General features: G+C 36.5%; 1 protein-coding gene across 1 annotated transcript in view; it reads left to right on the top strand.

Moving 5' to 3' along the window:
- LOC125233850 (protein unc-13 homolog B) overlaps window positions 1-19,024 on the top strand; it is a 463,752-nt gene that overhangs the window by 152,872 nt on the left and 291,856 nt on the right. Inside the window, exons 11-13 of the mRNA XM_048139988.1 lie at window positions 173-395; window positions 1,734-1,818; window positions 2,276-2,413. Coding sequence (XP_047995945.1) covers window positions 173-395; window positions 1,734-1,818; window positions 2,276-2,413 — 446 coding nt within the window. The remainder of the gene's footprint in view (window positions 1-172; window positions 396-1,733; window positions 1,819-2,275; window positions 2,414-19,024) is intronic.

Below are 19,024 nucleotides of genomic sequence, written 5' to 3'. Positions count from 1 at the left end.
AACCAATTGGAACCCTAGGCTACTGTAGAACTGTCATAGTGATTTATAAATCAGATCGTAAGAAATCTCTTACTGCTTGTCATTTTGTCATAGTTATATAGTGGCCTAGGGTTCCAATTGGTTGATTGTACCTAAATATGCAACTTTATATTTAAAAAATGTGTACTTCCAGGGACCATTCGCATTTATCTCAACAACCCAGCTACGAAGAGTACTACGACTCTTCCAGCTACCCTTACCAGATGACATACGCGGCGGAAGACTCGCGGCAGTGGGACAGCGGCGGGCGGTACTTCTACGACGAGTGTTACGGTCTCACGCCGACCGAGTACGAGAACATAGTCAATAAGAGACGCTCTTCTGTCGTTCAGTTGCCGCAAATACCACCAAAACAGGTAAAATCAGTAGATAGTCTAACTCTAAAGAGTACTAGTAAGCTTTCTGTTTAGCCCAATGGTTGACTGGTAGAGAATGCCTCAAGGCGTTAAGTCCGCCATTTGTACTCTTTTTTTGTAAATTTGTGCAATAAAGTTTAAATAAATAAATAAATAAATAAATAAATTTCTAGCCACGTTTAAAGAACTTGTTATTCATGTCATTAAAAGAAGATTTGACTAATTCACACGTCATCGTGAATGACACAATCTGTACTAGATGTAATGCCACAAAAAGTGTTAAGAAATACAGCGATATATCATTTTGTAGTAGATAATCCAACTACAAATATTACTAGGAGATTATCAGCTACCTTTTTTAGATTATGCCATTCACATTGTCATGTCGTCAAAGTTTAGATTTATCAAAACACGCGTCATCATAAATGACACTATTAATACGCGACGGAAGACTCGCGGCAGTGGGACAGCGGCGGGCGGTACTTCTACGACGAGTGTTACGGTCTCACGCCGACCGAGTACGAGAACATAGTCAATAAGAGACGCTCTTCTGTCGTTCAGTTGCCGCAAATACCACCAAAACAGGTAAAAGCATTAGACAGCCCAATTATAAAAAGCACTACAAAATTCACAGCTACCTTTATAGATCATGCCATTCATATTGTCATGTCATCAAAGGTTAGACTTATCAAAATCACACGTCATCATAAATGTCGCGAAAACATAATGAAACATTATCATTTGTTTAATGTTATTTGACTATGAGGTACCTAGGTAACGTCAGTAACAGGCATGCAATCAGTAATAGATGGGATTTGGGAATCACCCACAGAAGATATTGGGAGCATTTTATTTATAGCTATTATGGTGGGCAAAGGTTTTTCATTGAATAGAATAGAATAGAATAGAAAACGTTTATTTGGTGAAAATATACAAGTAAAACAACAATAGCCTTAATCTATATACATCTTAAACTAAAGTCACCAAAAAGGATGCCACTCAGCATATGCCAATGGCTAATTGATATTAGCCACGGCGCTGGTTTTCAGGGCAACCAAGAAAACAGGGTGGGATTTCATTGCGGGCCATATTTTGAAGGAATTTTAGAGGCGGGTCAGATTACACCAAAACTGCATTTTTACTACAGTGCTGGTCATATCTTATCACACACACTCACACACACACACACTATTTTGAGGATAAAAGCCTTTCGTGGGCCAGACTTGGCCCGCGGGCTGTACTTTTCCCACCACTGATTTATAGAATAGAAAAGTATTTAATTTTATTTGCATGAATACGTTACAGTAAGATCTTATAGTGCTTGTTGTCTTGTTTCAGCTACCGGCGTCCTCACGGTTTTCGGACTTCAACGGTATGGCGCCATACAGACCGCGGCAGCGGCGGACCGCCGCGAGTTTACCAGGTAATTGCAGTTTCAATTACTTCATCTGTGATTGTAAAAACGTGGTCATCTCAGATCAGTCAGATCACAGAACAGAATGATTTGATAATTTACTTAGTCACCACCAGGCGCCTGTATCAAATCATTCCGCGCCTTTAAACTGAAAATTATGTAGAGTCAATAGATCAATAGGGATAACCGTGTCTTAAGGGAAATGTGTCTGGGCACATTTGACCTTTTTGCTCATTGTCACAGGTGTTTTTTCGAGTTCAGACTTTTGCTACTTCCTGCTCATGATTAGAACAACACTTATGAACTCTCTATACTTAAGCACTGATCATTGATTTAAGCAGGTAAAATATAAAGACCATCGGACACACTTGCCCTTATGACACACTAATTACCTTATTACTAAATTGACCTTACAAAAACGAAATTCTTTGACAATTTACCTCAATTGTATTTATGTTATTACCAGCAACACCCTCATCGACGCCGAAGCGCGGGCGCGCGCTGCCGGTGCCGCCAGGCAGCGACGCGGGCTCCGTGCGCTCCCGCGGCGGCCGCCGGCTGCCGCGCGCGCCCCTCGCGCCTCAACACGTGCCTTACCTCCCCGGTAACTATCACAGGACAATGCTAGCACTCGTCTACACCGAGGCGGGCTACGTGCGCTCCAGCTGCGGCAGCCGGCTGCCGCGCGCGCCCCTCGCGCCTCAACACGTGCCTTACCTCCCCGGTAACTATCACAGGACAATGCTAGCACTCGTCTACACCGAGGCGGGCTACGTGCGCTCCAGCTGCGGCAGCCGGCTGCCGCGCGCGCCCCTCGCGCCTCAACACGTGCCTTACCTCCCCGGTAACTGTCACAGTATACTACTTACTAACAGTCTACGTTGAGCGCGGCAGGTTTTCGAAATGAAGAAATAGCGGTGCGGTGCGTGCGAGATACCAGATATTTGCCGGACGAAGTGTTATAGAGTTGTTTAATTTTGTGTTATTTAGACGCAGCTCGCAGTGAAAATAACTGAAACAAGTTCAGACGGCCGAGCGATCTGGGTATACAGTCTGGTAGTAAACAGACGACGGTAGTCTTACAACTCCAGCTCTGGTCACTAGAGAGGCCTTGGTCATTTTTTTTTATATTTTGACATTATTTTATTTCTGTTTAAGGTGGTTGTCCTGACGTGAATTTCATACAACTTTATTGACATGATATCTCGTCATACATAGCTTGTATGAACTTCAAACCTTGACGTGTAGTTAGTTACGTATGCATATATATCGCATAATTCTACAGAAATACCAGTTACTCTTTAATATTAATTAATATCGCATTTGAAAAAATGGCAAAATTGTAGTTGATAGCTTGTTTGTATGCGTGACCTTACGCTGTCCGTGTAAAACAACATGGCGAAGTCAAGTTTAATCATAGTGAACACAGATGTCATCTTAACACAGGTAACCTAACTATTTAGTTACAAATTTGCTCAATAGGCGGCAACGGATAACATTATCTCATTACAAAATAATAAAACATATTTTAGTTTGCAAAAATACTCCAGTAAAATTGGAACCATTCATTCGTACAAGTAACTATGTAATTGGATGTCAGGTAAGATTTGATTCTTTGATAGTTTCCCGGAATCTTTTTTAATAACTAACCAGTTTAAAGACCTAGAAAATATGTAATAAATTGACAAGATTTAAATTAAAATAAAAGATTATATATATTTTTAACGCGTTATCATTGATTTATTTACTGAACTAAAAGATTAAAACATTTATAGGAGCATTATCATTACCCCATTACATAATAATTGTGTCCGGGAACGTGCGGATGGCACTTTATTTGCCATAGACAACTTGTGATTTTTTCTGCATTCATTTTTTCCTACTACCGCTTGATTTTGTTTCCGTTCATGTCAAAACAGTTTCAAAATATTGTATGTTGATTGCAAATAATATCAGAAGTTTATTTGTTGTTAAGTGTTATTTGTTCTTTATTATATAACGGAGAAACGGAGAGTGGAATTCCTTGTATAATAATTGTATATAGGTAAGTAGTAAATTACAAGTTTTGTTTGAATAAATGTCACTGAACTTCAAAACCTACATTTTTGCTTTCATAACATGCGATCTTTTTTCGCAGCTTATAGAATTGTCTGGTCAATTAGTTTTCCCCAAACGCCGCTATGGGCAGAACCAACAAAGCGGCGTACAAAAAACATACGTGGTCTGGTGGAAAACGAAAACGGCGTAAAGTACAAGCTGCCTTACAATATCACTATGGCACCAAATCGTATGTACCTATTTTACTATCTTTAATTATGTATAACAAATCATACAAAACCTTTACTACTTACGTAAGTTGACGCACTTAATGCAATCTTTACTGTCCAAATCATATATACAAGTAAATGATACCTCGCAAATACCTTATTGTAAATTTAATAAGTACATTATTTTCCATGTGCGGATTTGACTATACTCGTGTCTAACAGTTTCCTAAATTTTGTTAATTTTGTAAATTTTGTAATGCCGACTTTTTAAGGTTCCGTAGTCAACTAGTCTGTCCGTCCGTCCGTCCGTCCGCGGATAAATTATGTATATCAATCACGCCGACAAAATGTTTTATAGGGTAACCAACCAACTTTATAAAGCCTTTCTAGAAAAAATATTTTGAACTTGATCTTTTAGAAAAGTCTCATAACTAAGAGTCGTAATAATTATAAGGCAGATATATATATATTTATATTTATTTATGTATATTATAATGTTATATGTATATATGTATATTTATTTGTACTTGTAAGTAGGTATCTATATTATGTTAAGTATGTATATTTTTTAAATATATATAATAGTAAGCTGTATGATATACATAAACATTTATGGTTATTTAGTAGGTATTCCATTTCTCGTCATTGCGACATTTCCTGCACCTATTAAGCTATTATAGATCTCTGTTTGGCCCAAAGGTTAGCTGGTAGAGAATGCCTTCTGGCATTAAGTTCGCCTTTTGTACATTTTTTTTACTGTGCAATAAAGTTTAAATAAATAAACTTGATAAGTTGAACAGTTTTTGAAAAAAAAAAATACGGGTGACTGAGCGTGGCCCGACACGCTCTTGGCCGGTTTTTTATTGATGTTTTAGCCTCTCGGTGTAAGTCACAAAAATATTTCATTATACATAACATAAGTATTGTTTCATATTGCATGACATTAATAAATATGACGATTTCAGGAGAAACTTGGCTTGGCGGAATGTTTTGAATAATACACATACTGCTGAAACGTCAAACGGTTCAACGAATGCAGAGTAAGTACCTAAAATTGATACATTTTGACACAACCAAAAATATCCAAACACCGTATGTTAATATACCTAATACACCGTATGATAAGTTTATATAATGTCTGACAAACTTCAGCCTCTATTTAATCATAATTTAAACGTCAATAACTTCATCACTGTCTTCACATTTTATACACCAACTGATGCGCTTGATAATATCAAATCACAAAATTCATTATTCTGGGTAAATTTTGCAATGGAAAGCATTCCATGTGTGATCTTCGCAATGTACACGTTTCAACATCCCAACTAATATTACAAATGGGAAAGTATGTGTGTCTGTTTGTTTCTCCGTCTTTCATAGCAAAACGAAGCGACGAATTGACGTGATTTTTATGTGGAGATAGTTGAAGGGATGGAGGGTGGACCTGGGCTACATTTTGTCTCTTTCTAACGCGAGCGAAGCCGCAGGCGAAAGCTAGTACGTACCTAATCATTTTGTGTGATCGACTTTTGTAAGTGTTTCAACAGGCCATAATCATTACTTACATCAATATTTGTGTAGCTTAACTTCAAACTTGGGTAACTCCATTCTGCTTTAAGGTTGAATATACTTGTAAAACATAGAATATGATCTGAAAGATAATACCCAGTTTTGAAGTTAAGCGACACATTTTTCTGTTCAATCCGTAACGTATTTATAATACATACTCGTTTGTTACTCCAAAGATATAAATAAATAGTGTTAATTTTGAGTGTCCATAACTGGAACCGGAAAACTGCATACTTCCTATGATCCTTCATTCCTCCATCAAGGAACAATTTACGAAACCAAAATTTACAAGAAACAATCCTATGTTAAAATAACCCAAACTAATTTTATTTCGGGTATATAAGATTGACTCATTGCGTATCAGTTGGCTTTGAAAGTAAAATTTTAAACATTTCACTGTCCATAATGGGGCATCCATTACTGGATAACTGCCGTCCATTATTGGATAAAAAACACTTCGTTTTAATTTGTTAACTATAAAGAAACCAATAGGAGTATTTATTCTGCAAAACGCTTGAAATGTAGAAGGAGGATAAGACATTCAAGTTTTAACACGCTTAGTGATAGAATATACACGTATCAGTGAAATATCAAAAATATATAGGCAAAATTTTATCTTAAACTGTCTATGATTGGGTCTGTTACCTTATGAATGTATAGTCCCAGCTGGCAGAAAGTATAAAACTTGGCAGCTTATAGGTTTATAAGAAAAAAAAATAGAAGTAGAAACACGCCGAGGTGTCAACGTTTCCCCTTTTTCCTTTCATTTTAGGTCCCTATTTTCAGATTTTTAACATTTTAATTAAAACCGTATAAGCTACAATAATAATGTCTAAGAAAAGATATTGTTTATAAAATTATTTACAAAACTTTTTTGGAAGTATACATATAGCTGGAACTTATAATTATCAAACTATGCTTATTTTCCCTTTGCAATATTTGTGTTTGGTGACCAGTATGATAAGTAAGTAATACCAGCGACTTTGCTCCTTTGCCTGTGGCGATGCTGCTTGGCAAAATTGTTCTTTGGGTCAAACTGATCCGATTTAGCATATGTGTCATGAAATCACACGTGACTTACCCCCCCACAAACATTTTTTTTATACTACGTCGGCGGCAAACAAGCATACGGCCCGCTGATGGAAATCGGTCACCGTAACCTATGGACGCCTGCAACTCAAGCAGTGTCACATGCGCGTTGCCACACCATTAGAAACTTGTACATTCCCTTTTGCTGTATTAAGTACGCAGCAAAAAGGAGTGTACAATTTCCAAGGAGGGTAAGAGGGGAAGATAGAGGGAAAGGGCCGGTTCCCTCGGTGAAATCTATGCAATTAAATCCAAAACAGTGACATTTGGTGCAGTGGAACTGATGATGATGGTCATAACCTAATTCCTCAAATCTGAATCGCACACTTATAGTGACTTTGGTATTTTTATAAGAACAGCATGCACTTACGTCCAGAACAGTGACATTTGGTGCAGTGGAACTGATGATGATGGTCAGAACCTAACTCCTCAAATCTGAGTCGCACATAGTGACTTTGGTATTTTTATAAGAATAAGGATTACGCACAAAAGGAACCCTTATGGTGCGATTCTGTCCGTCTGTTGCAGTAGCAAATTGGTTCAAGATCATATTAAATAAGTCAGCCTCACGACTATTTGCCGTTATACTTTACTCCTCAACGAGACATAGATCACGTTAGATTTTTTTTTCTTCGTTATGTTTGCTAAATACTTTTAAAGTTTTAAGTCACAAATAGTAATTTTGGTCAGACTCGAGTTTTAGTGACGGGATCATATATTAAATGATATTTGATGAAGTGGCGCTGCTGGTGATGATAAGAACTCAGACACAATTAGTTTGTATTTTTATCAGATCATCACAAAGACTTACATTAAAAATCGAAACATTTGCTGCAGTGAAACTGTTGATGATGATCAGAACAGAACTCCTAAAATCTGAACAGCATACTGACAGTGACTTTTATATTTTTATCATACAATCAAGAACTGAAATTTCAAAAAGTGACATTTGATGAATCCGAACTGCTGATGATGATCAAAACGGAACTCTACAACGACGCATATCACAGATCAGGAAATTTGTTCTCTTTGTTATGTTTACTAAGCACGTTGAGGTTTCAAGCCACACTTTTCTCAAGCTCGTGCTGATAATGGGATTCATGAGAAATTGAGGGAACCCCTTGAACGTTAACGATATAGGTACAAGGTACGTTCATATATTGACTGTTGCATTTCAGTCCAATAATCAACAATTTATTTTATTTATTTACTTATTCAAGAATAGTAGCAATATTTGATGAAGCGGAACTGATAATGACGATGATGAGAACATACGAGTAAGCTGCTTTAAAACTTTTCTATATGATTCCTAAGCAAGTTACCCGTCCGGCTTAGGGCGACGTCCGAGCCGGATCCTCATCATTTTACTTTTTAACCGACTTCTTTTCTGAAAATAACTAACCGTCTTCTTTACTGAAAATAAAGAACAATAAGGTTATATATTCAGGTTCATTTTATACCTGATTACCAACAATTCTTTTTTTGTTTGAACGTAGCTACCTCAAAGGTGGTCCCATATTAATCTGGAGCTGTTCTGATGATGGAATCCATGAAGAGTTGAGGGAACTCCTCAATTTCAAAAAGCACGTGTATTGTGATTTCCGTGATTTCTTAAGCTTAAATGAAGCTGATGATGATGATTGTTTTGATAATAATTATTTTTGAAATAATATATTTTGACCGGTTACTCCGAAACCTGTGATTCGATTTGTATATTTTTTTTTGTTCGAAAGGAGCCACTTTGGTCCCATGTAGATGACAGGTGTACATGACATCCATGCAGGTCAGGCCACATGGTCTAAAAGTTTGCCGCGCACTGTACCTGTTGCGTAGCGCATGAACTCGAAATAAAAGTTACATTCAGATTTGATTTACATTATTTACACACATGCGAGCCAAGTCCAGTTTTCCGTGATCATGATGCATAGCAAGCACCAAAGAGTTAATCACGGTCTATAGGTACAATAAGTGGACAGTAGTTTGCGGCAGTCAAATTTGTGCTTTATAATTTACTAGTTGTCCTGCTCGACCTTATCAAAGATTTCTGGTGGCAATAAATAACCTAAGGTAACGAACTCAATCATGGACAAGTAAGAACAATTTTCGCCTGGTTTTGATATTTCACTGATAAATGCAAAAATTCTACCGCTAGATAAGCGTGTTAAATCTTGAATTTCCTATCCTTCTTTTACATTTCAAGCGTATTGCAGAATAGATACTCTTATTGGTTTCTTCAAAGTTAACAAATTAAAACTAGATTATTTTTCTCCAATTATGGGCGGCAGTTCTCCAATAATGGATCCCCCATTATGGACAGTGAAATAAGTTTAAAATTTTACTTTTAAAGCCAACTGATACTCAATGTGTAAATTTTATATACCATAAATAAAATTAGTTTGGGTTATTTTAACATAGGATTGTTCCTTTAAATTTTGGTTTTGTAAATTGTTCCTTGTCCATCATAGGAGGCACGCAGTTTTTCGGTTCCAGTAATGGACACTCGCAAAATAACGATATTTCTTTATATCTTTGAAGGATCAATCTAGTATGTTTTATACCTTATCTCATGCTTGATGCAGTAAGTAAAACTCTTTCAAGTTTACACCGAGTATTATTTTTTATTATTTTATACATGAACTCAACTCTTTTTAACCCCCGACGCAAAAACGACGGGGTGTTATAAGTTTGACGTGTCTGTCTGTCTGTCTGTTTGTCTGTCTGTGTGTGTGTCTGTCTGTGGCATCGTAGCTCCCGGACGGATGAACCGATTTCGATTTAGTTTTTTTTTATTTGAAAGCTGTGTTAGTCGGGAGTGTTCTTAGCCATGTTTCATGAAAATCGGTCCACTAGGTCGCGGTCGGGGGTTTTTCAAAATTTTAATTTTGTGGTTAAGTTAGGTTATTCAGTAAACTGATGACTTTAATCTTGCCGCCAAATCCTTCAGATATTAAATGAAACTTCAAAAGTAAGCAGCTCTATGACTCTTGGTTATTGTACGTCAACGTCAAAAGTATGTGATCAAAATCAACGTTTCAAAACATCTTCTAGTATGACGTGCCAGATGTAACAAGTTTTTGACATGATAACGTCTAATAACTCGTTACTACGGGCTGCATGCACGAAAAAGATGACGTCATTGTCCCGTTCCGCAAGGCTCGCACGCGAGAGCGCGGCACGAACGAGAGAGAAGCGTGATCGGCTCGAGCGATCGGCTCAGTTCGGTTCATGCTGCATCTATCTCCCTTTCACTCGATTAGCCTAGCGCAAAAGATACACGTGAACTGTTTTCGTCAAATTTAATGTTTATAAAGTGAAGTGAACATAGTGTTGTAAGTCATGTGAAATTGGTTTGTGTATGGACCATTTTGGTGTGTGGTGCCTAGGCAGAATAAAAAGATGGCTTCCAATATGAACGTGTTCTCATTTAATAAGTTAAATAAAAAGAAAATTAATTATTTCAATTTATACCACGACTTTTTGGCAGAACATATACTACAAAATTCTAACAAAGAAACGAGCCGCGCGTGCGCAGCGTCGGACGATAGGGTTGCCTATGAATTGAAACGATTTAATACTCAGATAAAATGCTATTATATTCAAGTCTTGGGTAATTTCTAGGTATATACATGTACAGTATTTATATATTATTGTTGAAATCCCAACATCACAAGCCTTATTAAACTTTTCCGTGGGAGTTAAGCAATAGTAGATTTGTGTAATATTGTCCTATTTTATTTATGATGTTTATTTAACTAAGCATTATATAAGCCATTCACTTTAAAAGAAGCTTAAAAAAAACTCGCGACGTAAAGTAACAATAGAAAGTGGGAACGTGGGAAACATTTTTCTCGATTTGATAATTTTCTAGCCGGATTTTTTTGTCTCATACAAGCTTTGGATCTTTGATAGAAATGGGATCGATAGGCGTCAAAAAAAGTTTGTGAAAAATTATATTTTTCTCGCACCCTGTATGTTGTTTCCGAAATCCGTAAACGCCAATTTTCACAAATCAAAAATCAAAGGAAGGTCTAAGACCATTTTTGAGTGCCAGCTCTGGTAGTTGCCTTTACTGACCCGCTAACAAAATACACCCTGTATGCATGTGTTTCATCATTTACAGAATCCCACTTATTAAAACTTACACAAAATCACCAACTGTTCGGTTTGAGGCCCCAGCCCCAGTAACGTCGACCTTGAGTAAACCTCAAACAGTTCCAGTTGTTGACGAGGCACCAACGAAACCGGCCGACGTGAACTGGCCAAACCCTGACCCTGACGTGGAGACTCACCGACTGCTAGTAGAGCCAGTCCCACACGAAACATTTACTGACCTCACTGGTTATCGCATTGTTGATATCAACCATGTCGTTGAATGGGCTTGTATGCTTGAAAGGCACAAAAATAACTGTCATGGTTCTACTATAAAATTTGTCAAAGAAATCAGAGACGGGTTAAGCAGCGTCCTTATTTTCCAATGCCAAATTTGTGACAAAACTTTTAGAAATTCAACAGAAAAAAATGCTACTATAAACAAAGCCTTCGTATGGGGCACAGTATCGGCCGGCAGCTATTATTCTGCCACAACACATCTTGTCAGTTGTATGGATGTCCCAACAATGGCAAGCAACAAATTTCGGTCAATTGAAAAAGAGTTGGGGGAGGTTTGGGAAAACCATTTGACAGAAGTAATTATGAAAGCTGGCCAAGAAGAGCGAGACATTGCCATTAAAAAAGGACAGGTTAGCGAAAACGGATTGCCCTACACGACGGTTTATGCCGATGGGGGTTGGCTCAAACGATCGTATGGGCATAATTATAATTCATCATCTGGAATGGTAAGACGTTATTACTTTATCCATATTAATATTATAAATGGGAAAGAGTGTGTGTCTGTTTGTTTGTTCGTCTTTCACGGCAAAACGGAGCTACGAATTGACTTTAGGTAGAGATAGTTGAAGGGATGGAGAGTGACATAGACTACTTTTTGTCTAGATTGACTGAGTCCCACGGTAATAACATTGATATTGGTAGTTTATAATATTGACTGTAGTTTAGGTACAGTAAATACACGGTGTAACATGAGCGTATTCCTGATGACGCTGACGTTGACGGCGTTGCGATAGATCTTATAAGTTTGTTTATTATGAACTAAAACGATTTTTTTAGAATATGTATAACAAAATACGAGTTGATGAGTCTAACCACGTGTTGACATTCGCGGAAACCAAAAAGGCATTCTGTAGGTATTAAGTTATCCAAACACACAAATATTTCTTTCAGGATTGTCAGTTCCCCTCTAAAAAAAAATCCCACTATCATTCCAAGTTCTACGATATTGTCGCGATAGTAAAATAAGATTATTAGCTATATTACTGAAGTTCAAAGTTCTAAGACTATTTTTCAATTAGTTTGGTTATCACTGTTATCACAGTGAAATTGTATTCAGAAGTACCATGTTTTACAATACGGCTAGTAGATAGGATTCATCGCTTCGGGCCCCTTCTGTTCCCCCTACCATGTTTCAGTCCGTCAGTCAGGACACTTGCATTTTTATGTATCTAGTACTATAGTACTACCTATACACCGTGTTTTCAGTAAAATTCGACGTATCAGTAACCACTTTACATTTATAACTGACGAAAATAACCTTCCTTTATAGTAAACGGAAATCAAAAAAAATATTATGGGTTGTTGATAGACTAAACCACTTTGTAAGAGAAATGTAAATATGCTAGAATTAACGGAACAAAATTTTATAGAGTTAATTGATATTGATGCTAACCACACATACTTTTCAGGCTTGTATTATTGGCAAAGAGACCAAGAAGTGCTTATTCTTAGGGGTGAGGAATAAGTATTGTTATCACTGCCAGTATTATGAAAAAAAAAAAATGAAGCCAACGGAACATGTATGTTTCAAAAACTTCAGTGGACCTTCAACAGGTACCTACATAAAGTACACAAAGTGGAATTCATTTGTGATTTTGTAGCTAAATAGTCTTTAAAATGTAGGTACCGATTATGTGGGCATATTTTTTCTTGTTAATATTATGTTTATTATTGTTTTTTCTGACAGCTATGGAAGCCGATATTGTTGTTGAAGGTTTCAAAAAAAGTGAGGAAATGCACGGACTGCAATATCTGGCCTTCATTGGTGACGGTGACTCATCAGTCTATGCGAACATTAAAAAAAATGTTCCTTATGGACACAAAGTTACGAAAACAGAGTGCAAAAACCACCTAGTGAAAAATTATACCGCTGCTTTGTACAGGGTAATTATCCAATTGGGTCAAAGTTCATATAGAAATTGAGGTTGTTTGTTGCTTCAGTTTATATTTTAAGTTCCTTCGGTTTTTTATTTTTAGATCTTAGCCAACACAAAACTACCCCTTCTGGGCAGAAAAATGCTTAAACAGAGACTCGAAAATTTGACCGCCGTCACTAGGAAGGTAATCCTCCACTCCTTCAAAGATCCTGATGTTCTACGAAAAGAACTGAAGAATGTGTCGTTTCACGTTTTCGGCCGACACAACGAGTGTAAGGCATATTATTGTAAATACACTCAGCCGAGTGAAAACGACCCAAAAACAAACGAAGACCTAGTGGCAAACATAACTTCTAAGGCACCCGGAGTCTGGGCCCTTATCTGTGCGGCCAATGAAAATATAATGTTGAAGTCCCACAGATTGACGAACGAAACGACAAACGTGGCCGAAAATTTTATGAGCATCGTCAACAAATTTAATTGCGGCAAGAGACTTAGCCTTGGAAAAGGTGGGTCTTATCAAAGAAGAGTCCTTCTCGCAGGTAAGTTAACTTAATATCAACGTTATATTCAATTAATTTTACAAACTGTCCCTAGCCACCATCAAGAGCTGATCACTTGCTATACGATGTTTGGTTGGGTAAGGGGCAGTTCATAAAGCGGAAAGGTAAGTAGAGAGAGAAGGGCATACTTTTCATATGCATGCACTTTCAGCACATCCGGAGGTAGTTTCTCGAAACGTATGTACAAATATCATTTGCCAGTCGCTTTGCAGTGAAAGAAAATTTCGTGAGGAAACCGGACGAATCCCAATAAAATCGAGTCATCCTTCGGGTTGGAAAGTCATCTGGGAGTCGCTTTTGTAAAACTAGTTCCTACGTCTAATCATGGGGTTGTCAAAGCGGATTGCCGCGCCGGATAACGCATAGAGTATGATGAGTATCTAGAATATGTGTTTCTGATAGTCGTGTACTGATTGCGATTTATTGGGTTTATTTTCGCCGTGACCGATTGGCCGAGTGGTTGAGGCATCCGTGGCTAAACGGAAGACGCTGGTTCGAATCCAGCATTGGACACTTGGGGGCCTTGGTCATTTTTTTCTTTGTATATGACATTTATTTCAGTTTATAGTTAAATAATAGTAGTGTGTCTACTAAAAAAACACAAATTAAAATATTTCCTATGAAATAATTAAATTTGTTCTTAGATTGTATTTTCATCCAGTCAGGATTCTATGGAATGAACCTATGTTCTATTTTTATTTTTATAGTGAACTGGTGCGTTTTACTCTCGGAAATCATCATTTGCTGAAGCAACACCTCTGATTACCACGAACATACTTTGTCGGTCATTTCGATTAATATAAATTATTTTTTTAGGTCTGTCTCAAACTACCGGATATGCTTGGCATGAAAAAGCATGGAAAAAAGCATGTAAGAATCATATCGGCGAACATTTTCGGCGCTACTTAAAACGGAAAGAGCATATCCGGAAGCAACGACAAAAAAGTACACGGGTACGCAATTATACACGTTCGGTTGCTCAGACTGATAATAACTATGGCCCTAATGCTCAGGATCATGTAGACTTAAACCAAGTGGAGTTAAAAAAAATAGTATTAGAAAAACTCAACGAGCTCAAGGTCCCTGCTGACCAAATTTCCGAAATAGAACGAAAAACTAAGGACCAGCACGCAAACGACCTGTACAACGCGATAAGGAGTGACAGATTGACTGCAAGCCAATTTGGGATGGTAATTAATAACTTTTACACTATATCTTATCTAGTTTGAGAGGTTTAATCTTTTGTTATATCCATTACCAAAGATCATAATTTATTCATTCCACAGGTCCTTTTTTATGTGATACATGATATTAATATAGATGACTGTGGTACTCATTACTATTTATCAATAAATTTTGTTAGAATAGAACAAATAGGTCTCCCTTCATGATATAGGGCATGAAGGGAGACCTTCCTCTGTCACTATGTAGGCCCATGGATATATGCATAGGCATACTTCCAGTCCTCACTTACGGTACTCAGACTTGGTCTTTGACGGAAGCTCAGAAGTCCAAACTAGGGGTTTCCCAGAGAGTTATGGAGCGCAGCATACTAGGTGTGAAACTAAGAAACCAAATTCGACTGCTCAAAAACTTAAATAATTGATATAGCTCGGAAAGCGGCCACGTTAAAGTGAGACTGGACTGGCCGCGTCTACCGCATGTCGAATGATTTATAGGCTAAAACAACTACGGAGTGGGAGTCCTTTGAATCATACCGAGGATACGGCAATTCCGGCAGACAGACGCGAAAATTACGGGGTTTCAAGTTTAACGTGTAGTCTATCTTATATGTCTGTCTGACTGTGTGTGTGTGTGTCTGTCTGTCACATCGTAGTTTTCGAACGAATGAACCGATTTAGATTTTGTTCTTGTTTGAAAGCTAAATTACTCGGGGAGTGTTTTTAGCCACGGTTGATGAAAATCGGTCCACTATCTCTCCAATATTTTCATAATTTATTATTTTATAATGGTTGGATTCATTTACACAAATTTTAATTCTTACGAGATTTATCCTATCTGCAATTTATTGTATGAATATTTTAACCAGGTATGCAAACGAAGAAGTAAAACTCCTTGCCACAATCATGTCAAACAAATTCTATACAAAAATAACATCTCAACAGCGGACATGAATTACGGGCAGCACAACGAAGCCGTTGCAAGAACTATTTTTGAGACCACTAGGAATAAGAAAGTGGAACGTGCTGGCTTATTTATTGATAAGCAGTACGGATTCCTAGGCGCTAGTCCAGATGGTATATATGTGTATAGAATCCTTATTAATTTTCAGACAATGTTTTTAATATAACCATTACGTTAAATTTATTTCACCTAGTTTTATGCAATCAAACATTATTTTAAATAAATTATGCTGGTCTTACCCACACTGACCTCACCAAGGCATATTACCATTTCAGGAATAGTAATGAATGAAAATGCTCTACTTGAAATAAAATGCTTTCCTTCATTAAAGAGGAGCCAGGAAACCATCGAAACTGCGGCTAAATCTCGTGGCAATAAGTTTTGTTTAAAGTACAATGAAGACGGGGTATTGATTATGAATCGTAACCACAATTATTATTATCAGGTAGGTAATGTTTTTGGGGTGTGTAATGATTGGTATAACTTTTTTTGGTATAGTAACATTTGATATAATAACATTTGGTATATATCTTGAGGGTATAATCACTCATTTGACATAATTAACATTTGGTATAACCACAAAATATCTACTTTTATTTTGTATAATCATTACTTCGTATAACACTTATTTGTAATAACCGTGGTATGGTATAACTATATATTGATATACGACTAGTATAATATAACTAGGAAACAGTATAAAACATTTCATGAATTAATTTTATTCTTTTTTGAAGGGATCACAGTTCTAACCTAACCTAACCTAACCTACTTTTCTGATAGCAGTACGTATGTTTAAGGGTCACAGTTCTAACCTAACCTAACCTGTTTGTCTGGTAGCAGCGCGTTGTGTGTAAGGGTCACAGTTCTAACCTAATCTACTTTTCTGGTAAATGATGGATTTAATTTATTGTGCAATTCTAACTGGGCTTTAGAAATAATTTGTGTTATACAATTTATTTATTATAGGAAATAAGCATTATATTCAAAGTATGTTATAATAAATGTTATTCGAAAAAATGATCATTATATTAAATAAGAATTATACAATTTGTCAGTATATTATTTGTTGTTATACGATTCAATAATTATATCAAATGATCGTTATAACGACTAAAAATATATCAAAAAAAGTTATACCGATCGATACGCACCCATGTTTTTGTGTATAAATATTCTTTATTCACATAATTGACATAATATTAAATATAATTGCATCTATTATGTGTCTTTAGCGAAACCCAACTTCGATTTTTCTGCATTTTTATCGTTGCTTTTTACACTACGTCGGTGGCAAACAAGCATACGGCCCGCCTGATGTAAAGTGGTCACCGTAACCTATGGACGCCTGCAACTCAAACAGTGTCACATGCGCGTTGCCACCACATTAGAAACTTGTACATTCCGTTTTGCTGTTGGTAATGAGTTTATTGTTATTTTTGTTCAAATAGTGCTCTTTTTTTGTAGTGTTCTAGTTCTCAATATATTTCCATGGTTTGCATTTTATAAAACACTTTTCATGTATTAGGTGCAAGGACAACTGCGAGTCGCAGACATGAACAAATGTTACTTTGTCTGTTTTATTGACCCTGGGATAAATATTACTGTAATTGAAGTAGACCGAGACGATGATTTTATACAAAACATGATACCAAAACTGGTATCATTCTACAAAAACTGCGTCGTCCCGGAGCTTATTCTGCGGAGAGTTCCTAAAAACCAAAAATGCATCGAGATTTCAAGCTTGCCTGGTACGTTACAGATTTTTTCTACTCCCAGTATCGTGTATAGATTTTTTAAACCTTATATAATAAAATATGCCACCTCCCCGCCGACTCTCCCCGAGAGCGCCACGCAGTAACCTGATATCAAAAAAATACGTTGTTACGAGTTACGAAGCCTTTTATAGATATACACACAAACAACCACTCAAGTGTATGCCTTTTTTTAGCTGATCATCAAGCACAAACGTCGGTGTCAGATGTCAATAACGGGCGTGAACTCCCAAAGAACACGAGGAAACATACAAACCAATAAAAATAATTTGTAATATATGTATATAAATGCAGAAAATAATATATGTTTTTAAGTATACAAACCATGTATGTTCGTTTTCTTAAGTTATGATAACATAATATGAAACCAGATAATACATTTATCAATGAATATACAAACTCGTCACTCTAATATCATTCGAACGATAAGCGCATTACTTATGATCAAGTAGTAGTAGTAGATGATATTCACAGATTCTGACCCCGACTAAGGTTGGGTAAGGTCGAAACATTGGCAAAATATATCAATACCTACTGTCTACTATTAGGTCATTTTTGCGAGAAGAATCACCAATAATTTTCTACGATAGGTAAATGTTATGTTTTTCCTATTCAGAATCACGAGCACTTTCGATTTACTTATTAGAACCAAAAATGGTCCCAATATTTTTTCTATTATTTTGCATACTTTCTTCCGCTTTGTAACCGCTGTTCAAAGTGTTTGAAAAATGGTTAGGTACAAAGTGGGAAAATTAAATTTGGGACGCTTTTTTCCGCCTAGTAGGATGGAAAGGTCCCGTGATTCTGAGTAGGAAAAACATTAAATTTGCCTATTTTAGAAAAAAAAAACGTTTTTCAATATTTTTTCGCGAAACGCCCATTACTAGTTTCATGTATGATGGGATATAGCGTGATTATATGTTTGTATGTATAGCACTTTGACCATAATGTATGATAATCCGATAGAGTTGTGATCAGAGCCCGGAAAATCCATAGCAAAACAAAAGACTGTCGCAATCAAACTAGGGTGAGAAACATTTTTTTATCGATATCGAGTAAGTTTTGTCTAAAAAAAATCATACCGATATGTTTAGGTACGTACGTTATTTTATAATTATTCACGCCAAACGCAAAACAAGTAGTAAGTTAAGGGTTTGTTTTATATGTGTTATTATTTCATCTAAAATACAACGTAACCTATATTATCAACGTTACTTATATTTCTGCATATTAAGTAAGTAATAACCCTTTCCTTTTAGCTTGGCCGTAGTCGGGTGACAAAGAGGTAATCAACCTCATTGTAAATTTATAATAGACACTGCAGAAAATTAATATTCCATAAAACATTGAATGTCATTATTGTCATTTCATTGCGTATGACAGTAATAAAATATAAGTTGTGTCTCTGTAGATAATTATTATTTAAACCTTAAATATTTTGACACGTACGTGGTTGATATATAAAACTATTTAAAATGAGTAATGTGCAAGATCGTATTAAAACGTGGATCACCCTTCACCCTGAACTACCTAGTCTACAA

Source organism: Leguminivora glycinivorella, chromosome 15, assembly GCF_023078275.1.
Source record: "Leguminivora glycinivorella isolate SPB_JAAS2020 chromosome 15, LegGlyc_1.1, whole genome shotgun sequence".
In the NCBI taxonomy this organism is placed as follows: domain Eukaryota; kingdom Metazoa; phylum Arthropoda; class Insecta; order Lepidoptera; family Tortricidae; genus Leguminivora; species Leguminivora glycinivorella.
Note: the sequence above shows the minus strand (reverse complement) of the source record. Positions and strands in the feature narration are given on the sequence as shown.